Source organism: Oncorhynchus kisutch, linkage group LG11 (assembly GCF_002021735.2).
Source record: "Oncorhynchus kisutch isolate 150728-3 linkage group LG11, Okis_V2, whole genome shotgun sequence".
In the NCBI taxonomy this organism is placed as follows: domain Eukaryota; kingdom Metazoa; phylum Chordata; class Actinopteri; order Salmoniformes; family Salmonidae; genus Oncorhynchus; species Oncorhynchus kisutch.
The window spans coordinates 60,275,892-60,287,975 of NC_034184.2; the positions used below are offsets into that span (position 1 = coordinate 60,275,892).

At 41.2% G+C, this 12,084-nt stretch overlaps 1 protein-coding gene across 2 annotated transcripts in view; it reads right to left on the bottom strand.

Annotated features, from left to right (window-relative positions):
* Positions 1–2,487: 2,487 nt before the first annotated feature.
* LOC109887965 (macrophage mannose receptor 1-like) overlaps positions 2,488–12,084 on the bottom strand; it is a 29,130-nt gene continuing 19,533 nt past the window's right edge. For both annotated transcript variants that reach the window (XM_031835992.1, XM_031835991.1), the window contains exons 18-31: positions 11,314–11,366; positions 9,482–9,546; positions 9,152–9,252; positions 8,847–8,986; positions 8,427–8,535; positions 7,732–7,904; positions 7,300–7,405; positions 5,349–5,581; positions 4,823–4,988; positions 4,493–4,645; positions 4,138–4,254; positions 3,620–3,778; positions 3,442–3,474; positions 2,488–3,163 (exon numbers count right to left, since the gene is read on the bottom strand). In XM_031835992.1, the coding sequence (XP_031691852.1) occupies positions 2,928–3,163; positions 3,442–3,474; positions 3,620–3,778; positions 4,138–4,254; positions 4,493–4,645; positions 4,823–4,988; positions 5,349–5,581; positions 7,300–7,405; positions 7,732–7,904; positions 8,427–8,535; positions 8,847–8,986; positions 9,152–9,252; positions 9,482–9,546; positions 11,314–11,366 (1,844 nt within the window). In that variant the 3' untranslated portion in view covers positions 2,488–2,927. The remainder of the gene's footprint in view (positions 3,164–3,441; positions 3,475–3,619; positions 3,779–4,137; positions 4,255–4,492; positions 4,646–4,822; positions 4,989–5,348; positions 5,582–7,299; positions 7,406–7,731; positions 7,905–8,426; positions 8,536–8,846; positions 8,987–9,151; positions 9,253–9,481; positions 9,547–11,313; positions 11,367–12,084) is intronic.

Genomic DNA, 12,084 nt, shown 5'->3' on the forward strand with positions numbered 1-12,084 from the left:
TCCACTTTAATTTTGAATGTGACTCCAAATCCAGACCTCCAAGGGTTGATAAATTTGATATCCATTGATCATTTTTGTGTGATTTTGTTGTCAGCACATTCAACTATGTAAAGAAAAAAGTATTTAATAAGAATATTTCATTCATTCAGATCTAGGATGTGTTATTTTAGTGTTCCCTTAATTTTTTTGAGCAGTGTATATATATATATATATATATATATATAGACCACATGGAAAATTCAATCAATCAGGTTTTTAATATGAATGAAAACTTGCCGAAGTGTCAAAATTCAACATTTTAGAATGTCCCTCTGTGCACCCTCTGTGTACCCTCAGTGCACCCTCTGTGACTTCTAGAAAGATTTTAACCCACTTAACCCCAACATTTCTTCAAGTTGTCATCATCATTGTAAAGCTCTCGTGCTTTTGTTGCTTCGACAGTCATTTCTGAAGAGTGTTATGTATTTCATGTGATTAGAGATTCATTGATGTCTGTCCCTCATTTTAAGGACAAACCTGTCACGTGAAACTTATCCTTGAAAAAACGTCTTTTTTTCAGAAGAATCATTGAACATCTAATAGTCAAATCAAAGTGGAAAAGCCGGTTGAGTTGGCTCTATTTGGCCATTTGCCGGTGTTTTGTGGTGGAAAACTGAGCGGGTCGAGCATAACACGTCAACCCTGTTACGCACAGATAGGCACAGATAGGCAGTTTCCAGGAGACCATTCCCTTCATGTCAAACATAACTTACCCAGAACCATGATTACAGTGTTCTCAGAATATTCAATATTAATGTTTCATAAGTTTTCTAAGGGTTAGGAGAATATTCCATCAATGTTCCACCAAACATACACAAAACATGGGTGCCATGTTCTCAGAATATAATATATGAATGTTCGAGACACGTTTTGTGGGAACATTGCATGAACATTCCTGTGTTGCCTGATGGTTCCAAAGAAACTTTCTTGTTTCATCATTACACATCACCCCCTTGTTGCTGTGGCCGAGCACATCAATGGTCTGATTGGTGAACCACTGATCCATTCACTGCCCTTTGTTTACACAAATAATGCATTTAATGTAAATTGTTTATAAACATACATATTTGACACACTTTGACATACAGTGCCTTCAGAAAGTATTCATATCCCTCGACTTATTCCACATTTTGTTAAATCAAACAATACCTTTACACACAATACCTAATAATGACAAAGTCAAAACACGTTTTTAGACATTTTTGCAAATGTATTGAAAATGAAATACAGAAATAGCTAATTTACATAAGTATTCACACCCCTGAGTCAATATAACCACCTTGACAGTGATTTATAGCTGTGAGTCTTTCTGGGTGAGTCTCTAAGAGCTTTCCACACCTGGATTGTGCAACATTTGCCCATTATTATTTTCAAAATTCAGGAAACTCTCTCAAATTGGTTGTTGATCATTGCTAGACAACCATTTTCAGGTCTTGCCATAGATTTTCACTCGACCACTCAGAAACACTTATAGTCTTCTTGGTAAGCAACACCAGTGTACATTTGATCCTTGTGTTCTAGGTTATTGTCCTGCTGAAAGGTGATTTAATCTCCCAGTGTCTGATGGAAAGCAGACTGAAGCAGGTTTTTCTCTGTGATTTTGTCTATACTTAGCTCCATTCCGTTTCTCTTTTATCCTGAAAAACTCCCCAGACCTTAATGATTACAAACATACCCATAACATGATGGAGCCACCACTATGTTTGAAAATAGTGCTACTCAGTAATGTGTTATGTTGAATTTGCCCCAAACAAAGCACTTTCTATTCAGGAGAAAAAGTTAATTGCTTTGGCACATTCTTTTTGCAGTATTCATTTAGTGCCTTGTCGCAAACAGGATGCATGTTTAGGAACATTTGGGGTATTGCGTGTAGGCCAGTGACACAAAATCTACATTTAATACATTTTAAATTCAGGCTGTAAGGGGTGTGAATACTTCCAGAAGACACTATATATAGAATGTTCCCCTGAGTAACGGAAAACTGGACATTACGGGTAACATTACAATAATGTTCTCTCTACCTAGAATTGTTAGCTTGGATTACTCTTGTCACAAGGGGTTTTATGGCTGATTTAAGATGAAAATCATCAAACCTGTTATGGTCAAACCGTAGTAATTTTTTATTTATTTACCTCTTGAAATGGGAAAACATGTTTTTTATGAAGTTGATCATGTACTCTTAATGACAGAATGTTAAAATTAGGTGAAATCAAAAGTTTTTTTGGGGGACCATGTCACACTTCTTAAAAGTCACCGAAATTGGTGGAACGATCCAATAACCTCTTTAATCTGCCTCATAGTGATGATAGCTGTGTTTAAGTGTACCTCAATTACTGTATATAGTTCCAAACATTTTGTATTAATCCTCTAAATGCGCCTGGATTCAGTATGTATTGATTTAGCATGCAATGTGTGAGAAGTGTGAGTAAGAGTATAAGGTCAAAGACATTTGTTTCAAAACTTTATTTCTCTCTCTTTGAGCATATATTTACAATATAACTTGGCAAAAACAAAGCAAAGTACAGTGGTTGTATTTTGAACTTTAGTTTCACGCACCAAATAAATCTGTACAAGGCTCCTCTAAACCAAACAAAATTACTGTTGTTGATTCTATAATTTGTGCAAGGGTTGCATATGCAATCTTAGCTGTACATCTGGACTGTATCCTTGACACCTGATGCTGATATGCACAAAGTGCATATAATTTTCACCCATTATTTACAGAGCAAGAAAATTAACAAAGATAGTATGTGAATGGTTTCAGATTTAGTTGCAATCTCAGAATGGGTAGGCCTTAACACCAGCAGCATGCTTTTGGGGTATTTTTCATATCAAAACTTGTCTCAAAAGTGTTTTCACCTGTTGGTGGTTCTTTGTGTCCTGTCTAACTAAGCTGTTTCGTTCTGCTCTATGTTGGCCACCAGGCCCTTGGTGTCCACAGTGGCTGTTGGGCGGATGGGGTTGTTGAAGTACAAGGTGTTGTCGAAAGTACACTCTCCAAGGACGGGGGTAGGTATCCGTTTGCGGAGTAGGAAGGCACCGAGTCCTACCACTGTGATTATCACCAAGACGACTGCCACAGCGATGCCGGCATAACCATGGGGAGCTTCCTCCACTAGGGGAGCTAGAAGAAAGGAAGTCACAGTGTTATTGGCAAAATTATTGTGGGATTGGTTTTAGGCCCTATATAATGTTCAGACATGTGGAGTAGAGTGAAGTTGCCCCTAGACGCTGATCTTGGATCAGTTTTGCATTTTCTCCACTAATGGTTATGGATTGGGTGAGGGGAAACTGATCCCAGGACTATGCCCTGGAGCAAGAAAAGCATTGATTTGACTGTCAAAACTGATCAAATGTATCATTCTTTACGCTAACCAATTATATCTGCTGTGAGACACTCACCAGCAACTGGTTGCTTCTCTGTTGGTGTGATGACTGCAAAAGAAAGAGATAAAGTTGTTCACAAAACATAATTGCAAGACAATTCTAAGCTGATAAAACAAACACAGGATGACTTGAATAATGACTCTGATATCATCCCATCTTAAATACTTGAATCTATCAGCTGAGTCCGACTCACCTTTGGCTGTTTTGCAGATGTACGACTTGTACCGGTTGCAGCTGTTAGTGCTCCACAGACCACTATCAGACTGGATCTCCACACATTGTTCACTCTTTGGCATCCCTTGTTTCCAGTTGGTATAGTCCACCACACTGTTGTCAATCCACATCCAGTCGCCTGGAACAAGAACATTGGGTCAAACCTATATCCTTTGACATGGGTGATTCATTGTCATTGAACAACTATAAATCAATTAACATGGTTGTGTAAATGGGACATAATCTTAGAATTGCAAGAGATGGGTAGGTACTGTACTTGCCATTTGTTCATTTTAGCTGATGTTGCTAGTTAAACATGTTTTATATTCGAGGGAAAAGGCTTTTTGAGCCAGCGGCCTCAATGTTATGGGTTGTCAGTAAAATTCACTGATAGGGTTTCAAAATTCCGGTAATTTTTCAAGAATTCCTTTATTTTCCAGAAATCCTGGTTGGAAATTTTGGGAAATTTCGCAGAATTTTATAACCATAGGTACTGACCTTCGTGGCTTTTGTGCATGCCAATCCAGAATGACTTGGATCCATCCTGCAGTAGCTCAAGGTTCTCCTGGATGAATCTGGCCTCCAATGGATCCTCGACACTCACCAGGGATGCTCCTGTTGTCAGAGAAACGTACTACCCGTATTCATCATCACCATCAATCACTTTGAATTTCTTGCATTCAATTAATGAGTTCATGTGCTCTACATTCAATTAAAACATTGGGTATGTCCCAAATAGCACCCCAGTTCCTATGTATAGTGTACTACTTTTTGACCATGGAATAGTATGCCGTTTGGGACACAACAATTGTGGTCTGAATGACAGTTGGTGTGAAGGAGAAGAAGTGTGTACCCATTCGGAGACATTCCACAGTGGCGTGGGCCCAGTTGTCCACCACAGAGTTGAGGAAGGCGTAGCAGTAACCCCTGAAGGGAACCCACGTCTTGCGTTTCTTGGGCTCGGGGCAGTTGCCAGGGAGCTGAGGGGGCTGGCTGGGGGCTATGTCTTTAAAAGAGGCCAGAGAAGTTCACATACTGAAGTTGATGTACATGAGATGTATATGGTCAATGTCGGCACAACTGATACATTACTGCATACAACATTTTTAAAAGACACACTTTTGGATTGATCAAGCATTAAACACAGACTTTGTGGGTAAATGGAGTAAAGGCCTTGTCTGACCTGGTGATCTCTTGCACAGTGAGGAGTAGGTGTTACTACAGTCGCCTGTCTTCCACTTGGCGTCCGTATCCATGTAAACACAGGCCATATTGTTCTTTGGCTCATCTTCGCCCCATTTGGTGTAAGATAGAGGCCAGTTATCCACCCACTTAAAACGCCCTTCAGTCTGAGAGACAGAGACAAAGACAACACACAATGGGAGCAAGGTCCAGCTGAAAGCTTGCAGCTTTTCAAACACAAAATCACTTTGGTTTCTGAAATGAACACGTCAGAGTAGGAGATCCAATGGATAACAGTGGGAGATCATATCAATGCTAAGTCCTCTTTGGAGCTGCACTAGCTCTTAAACCAAAGCCAGAGTCCAACAAGTTAGGTCATTTTTTAACTACTGGGCCTTGTAAAGAGGAAATTGAAGATCACAAATCTCCATATTTATAGTTAGTCTGATCAACATATTGTCTAGAATATTTAGTCTCTGTAACCCAAATGATTGGCATAGAGCAATGTCAATAGTAAAGACTTTTACCAAGTTGTTGTTGAGGCCGATCCACATGGGCTCATGGTATTTGTTTCTCTGCATTGTGATGAAGGCCTGGGTGATGGGGTTCAGGATGCTAGCCAACTCTGCATCGTTTGCTTTACATTGCCTCCGGGCCTCGTCCCAGTTCATCTTCTGGACCACCAGTTTGAAGGAGTCATTTCCCAGCTTGTAGAACGTCTTCGTTGACTCTGTGGTGGCAGGGACCACAATCTGAGAATCTGAAACCAAAGGAGACTTGTTGGAGGGGAACCTAAAGAGGGTTACTCTATTTGGACCACATACCAAATAATTGGAATTGAACAGCCTCAACTAGGGTTATCGATAACTTGCCAAAAACTGGCAGGTTCTCCAGATATGCTGTCCGGTCCTCTGGCAGTCTCTATGGGAGTGCCACAGGGTTCAATTCTCGGGCCGACTCTTTTCTCTGTATATATCAATGATGTTGCTCTTGCTGCGGGCGATTCCCTGATCCACCTCTACGCAGACGACACCCTTCTGTGTACTTCCAGCCCGTCCTTGGACACTGTGCTATCTAACCTCCAAACGAGCTTCAATGCCATACAACACTCCTTCCGTGGCCTCCATCTGCTCTTAAACGCTAGTAAAACCAAATGCATGCTTTTCAACCGTTCGCTGCCTGCACCCGCACGCCCGACTAGCATCACCACCCTGGATGGTTCCGACCTAGAATATGTGGACATCTATAAGTACCTAGGTGTCTGGCTAGACTGTAAACTCTCCTTCCAGACTCATATCAAACATCTCCAATCTAAAATCAAATCTAGAGTCGGCTTTCTATTCCGCAACAAAGCCTCCTTCACTCACGCCGCCAAACTTACCCTAGTAAAACTGACTATCCTACCGATCCTCGACTTCGGCGATGTCATCTACAAAATTGCTTCCAACACTCTACTCAGCAAACTGGATGCAGTTTATCACAGTGCCATCCGTTTTGTTACTAAAGCACCTTATACCACCCACCACTGCGACCTGTATGCTCTAGTCGGCTGGCCCTCGCTACATATTCATCGCCAGACCCAGGCTCCAGGTCATCTACAAGTCCATGCTAGGTAAAGCTCCGCCTTATCTCAGTTCACTGGTCACGATGGCAACACCCACTCGTAGCACGCGCTCCAGCAGGTGTATCTCACTGATCATCCCTAAAGCCAACACCTCATTTGGCCGCCTTTCGTTCCAGTTCTCTGCTGCCTGTGACTGGAACGAATTGCAAAATTTGCTGAAGTTGGAGACTTTTATCTCCCTCACCAACTTCAAACATCTGCTATCTGAGAAGCTAACCGATCGCTGCAGCTGTACATAGTCTATCGGTAAATAGCCCACCCAATTTTACCTCTTCCCCATAATGTTTATATTTATTTACTTTTCTGCTCTTTTGCACACCAATATCTCTACCTGTACATGACCATCTGATCATTTATCACTCCAGTGTTAATCTGCAAAATTGTAATTATTCGCCTACCTCCTCATGCCTTTTGCACACAATGTATATAGAATCAATTTTTTTTCTACTGTGTTATTGACTTGTTAATTGTTTACTCCATGTGTAACTCTGTGTTGTTGTCTGTTCACACTGCTTTGCTTTATCTTGGCCAGGTCGCAGTTGCAAATGAGAACTTGTTCTCAACTAGCCTACCTGGTTAAATAAAGGTGTTCTCAACTAGCCTACCTGGTTAAATAAAGGTGTTCTCAACTAGCCTACCTGGTTAAATAAAGGTGTTCTCAACTAGCCTACCTGGTTAAATAAAGGTGTTCTCAACTAGCCTACCTGGTTAAATAAAGGTGAAATAAAAAATACATAAAAAATAAAATGCTGCTTGGAGGATTCACGGATTTCTGGAAAACCTGGAGATTGTGAGAAAGTTACTGGAATTTTTCAAACCTAGAGCAGCCTCACTGAACTATGGCTTCTTCTCACCAATATTCCTTTTGCAGATGAAACCACGGGATAGTAAGCAGTCCTCGACCTTCCACATTCCTGCCTGTTTTTGAGAGCTGCCCACCAGAACCACACAGTCAAACACCTGGAAGAGAGATTGGGAAGGAGATGAAAAGGTTAGATCCCCTCTTCAGAATTCTCATTTGACTGGTTAAGGCTGTTTTGCATTTGGATTTATTGACAATAAGTCAATCAAAATCCCAAAGCCTAACATGTAAAGGTTCTCAAACCCAGATTGAAGGCGCAGTTCTGGATTAAAAATCATTCTCAATAAAGAATCTTCCTTGAAAGTAGATTTTAGTCTACCTACTTTCAAGGGGGATTCTCTATTCAGAACCATTTTTAATCTGTTTCCAGGAAGTCACTTAATCTGTGTTCAGCAAACAGTTATTTTTACTGTAAGTCTTGTACCTCTTCCATAAATGAATATCGTCCGTCTGGCACTGACATTGGATGCCCTTTTGCCCAGTTGGTATAGGAAACCCCTCTCCCCTCCGTCCATAGGAAGCGCATCTCCGAGTTGACGTCGTTCAGACCTATCCAAATGTCCTGAGGATTCCCAAGCATCTGGGTGGTAAGGAATGCTGGGAGGAAGACCAGTCAGAACAATGAAGAGTCAACAAGTGAATCCATATATACTGTTTACATGCAAAGGATTATCAACCCCTGTTCCATTGGTTAGCATTTCAATTATTTGGCACTTTTTAACCAATGTCTATAAGATTTCTTGTTGCATGCTTATAATTGCACAAATCCTCAATATAATTGAACACATAACATTTGACAGAATTTTAATAGCATGGTTTTATGCTAAATTACTTTTTAGAATTTCAATGTTCATTCTATTTCATTCTACCTTGGGCAATGCCATTGTCTCAGGTAGATTTGGCGGTGAGGTGTACACTTTTATTTATTTAAACTTTATTTTACTTGACAAGTTAGTTAAGAACAAATTCCTATTTACAATGATGGCCTAGGAACAGTGGGTTAACTGCCTTGTTCAGGGGCAAACAACAGATTTGTATCTTGTCAGCTCGGGGATTCGATCGAGCAACCTTTCGGTTACCCAAAGCTCTAGCCTCTAGAAGGATGGCCTCCTCACCCACCTTGCTCTTTCTCGCTGAGGACAGAGGCCAGGTTCCCTCCCTGGTTGATGCAGTAGGTCCTGGCCTCCTGCCATGGCTTCTTATCACTGTCTCCAATGAATTTGTAGCACTGTGGAAACATGATGCATCAACACGCTGTGTGTTGGAACGCGCTACTACAGCAAACAAAATCGATTCTATAGTGCATGGGCTCTGGTCAAAAGTATTGCACTATAAAGGGAATAGGGTGCCATTTGGGATGTAGACAATGACTCTCCACACACAGGTCAGCATCACATTGGGTCATCACATGATAAGGAAAGTAGTTTGTGTGAGGTTCTCTCTGCTGGTGTACCATGCAGGTGTATGTAGACTACAGAAGGATGTCCTTGTATGATTTTATAGTATGTGGTGGTGGTACTGTAGTAGTGTAGCAGTTACCTTCCCCTGGAAAGCAATCCATTCTGGGACACAACCTCCCCTGGGTACAGTGGTGGGGGCCATGGTCGTGTTAATGAAACTGGTGGTTCTTTTACAAATGGAGGCCAGCTCTACTCCACAGTTGATATCATTCCAGTACCCTAGAGATGCAGAGAAACAAAGAGACACAACCCGATATAGACCCAGCTTACAAAATTACATCCTGGGAGCGTTCCCTGAATGTTAGAGAAAGTCCCATGGATGTTGCAGTATAACAACACAGTAACGAGAGCATAACTGCTAAATCCCTCTGGAATTAGACGTACCCATACTCTTGTATATCGTCACACAGTTCTCATCGTTGTTGGCAAAGTTGGGTTCGTTTTGATCCCACGCGGTAAACACAACAGGAGACCCATCCAACCAGCTGAAACATACAGTACACAAACCCAGTCTGAACTGTGAGCATCTATTCAATCAACTACACACCTTGAAAGCACACGTTTCTCCACTCGGCAGAGAAGCACAGATTTCAGGCATGTTCACTGGACTGTGACAAACAAAACATGCTCATGCACAAATATCTCTGAAAAGAGGTGGTAGGACTTCAGGTTGTTTTAAATGTCCAGGGAACAGTCAACAGTCATTTTACATACCTAAAAGACTTATCCAAACCAACGGTCATTCCAATGTAATATTGTCCCTCGGATCCTCTAGATATCTGGAAAAAAGTTGCAACTCTTTGAGGAAACAACCATTTCTAGATTGAACATTGAACATTTCAGTGACACTTGTTGTCATCCTGTCATAGTGTAAAATCCTCTCTTTATCAGATCCCAAGAACCAAAGCTTTTTGGACGTCACAGGACTGCATATACACAAATATAAACACAACGTGTAAAGTTTTGGTCTCATGTTTCATGAGCTGAAATAAAAGATCTCTGAAATGTTCAATAACGCACAAAAAACGTATTTCTCTCAATTTTAGTGCACACGTTTGTTTACATCCCTGTTAGTGAGCATTTCTCCTTTGTCAAGATAATCCATCCACCAGGTAGGTGTGGCATATCAAGAAGCTGATTAAACAGTGTGATCATTATACAGGTGCACCTTGTGGTGGGGACAAGGAAAGGCCACTCTAAAATGTGCAGTTTTGTCATACAACCCAATGCCACAGATGTCTCAAGTTTTGAGGGAACGTGCAATTAGCATGCTGACTGCAGGAATGTTCACCAGAGCTTTTTCCAGAGGATGGAATGTTAATTTCTCTATCATATGCCGCCTCCGATGTCATTTTAGAGAATGACGTCCAACCGGCCTCACAACTGCAGGACCACTTGTGTGGCGTCTTGTGGGTGAGCGGCTTGCTGATGTCAACGATGTGAAGAGAGTGCACCATGGTGGCGGCGGGGTTATTATGGTATGGGCAGGCTAAGCTACTGACAACGAACACAATTGCATTTATAGACCATGATGAGTTCCATTGTTGTGCCATTCATTCACCACTATCACCTCATGTTTCAGCATGATAATGCAAGGCCCAATGTGCAAGGATCTGTACACAATTCCTGGAAGCTGAAAAAGTCCCAGTTCTTCCATGGCCTACATACTCACCAGTTATGTCACCATTTGAGCATGTTTGGGATGCTCTGGATCAACTTGTTCAACAGCCAGTTCCAGTTCTTGCCAATATCCAGCAACTTCGCACAGCCATTGAAGAGGAGTCAGACAACATTCCACAGGCCACAATCACCAGCCTGATCACCTCTATGTGAAGGAAATGTGTCATGCTGCATGAGGGCAAAATGGTGTGCACACCAGATACTGACTGGTTTGCTGATCCACGCCCCTACATTTTTTTCAAGGTATCTGTGACCAATAGATGCAAATCAGTATTTCCCAGTGATGTGAAATCCATAGATGAGGGCCTACTTTATTTATTTAAATTGACTGATTTACTTACAGTATCAGTCAAGTTTGGACACAGCTACTCATTCAAGTGTTTTTCTTATTGTACTATTTCTACATTGTAGTGAAGACATCAAAACTATGAAATAACACATATGGAATCATGTAGTACACCACCCATCTTGTCACAACACAACTGATTAGCTCAAATGCATTTAGAAGGAAAGAAATTACACAAACGAACTTGTACAGGCTCACCTGTTAATTGAAATGCATTCCAGGTGACTACCTCATGAGCTGGTTGAGAGAATGCCAAGAGTGTGCAAAGCTGTCATCAAGGCAAAGGGTGGCTACTTTAAAGAATCTCAAATATAAATATATTTGGATTTGTTTACACTTTTTTGGTTACTACATGATTCCATATGTGTTATTTCATAGTAGTGATGTGTATACTATTATTCTATTATGTAGAAAATAGAAAAATAATAAAAAGTGTGTCCAAACATTTGACTGGTACTGTATATGAACTGACATTTTTTCATGTTGCATTTATATTTTTGTTCAGTATAGAAGTGTCTACCTGTTTCCATATAAACTTCCTCTCGCTCTCTGCAGTAATGACCACCAGATCACCAAGTTCTTTTTACAGAATTCTCTTCCATCGGATTCCTCGCCTCGTCCATGGGAGATTCTCAGTGTTGAAGAATATGAGTGTCGTTGTACTCAATCCAGCCGTCCTTGTAGGGTTGTACCGCTGAAAAGGCATGTAAAAAGGAGTACATTTCCTGTTAGATTTTTAATAGTACATTTCACAGAGTACATTTTCTCTTAGTGTTTGTGTTGAACTATGCTTCGCAAACTAAATGATAGAAGAAGGTGTGCTATACATTATGTGCAGTGATTCATTTAACTTAAGGGAAAGGCCAAGAGCTTGAAGGAGAGCAGGGATAGTGAGAAGGAGGAAGTGGAGACAGGAAGTGGAGGAATGAGAAACAGGAAACTGGACATATTCCTAAGATCCTATGCATTACCTGGCTCAACTTGAGTGGGATGGGGCTTTGGGGTAACCCCTGTGGATACCAAAAAAAGTTTGGGTGAGCACATCTGCAAGGTTGAGGGTCAAAATTCTATGTTCATCAATAGTTCATGACTGACATGAAACTGCATGCCCATTGGGCACACACACTGGTTGAATCAATGTTGTTTAAACGTTGAACCAACGTGGAACAGATCTTGAATTGACGTCTGTGCCCAGTGGCTGGTGAAGTCAGTTCGTATCTCCAGCATATGTCTACTGTACCTTTGCGATCTCGCAAATCCAGTCATTGTACGGCATCACAGTGTCGATCAT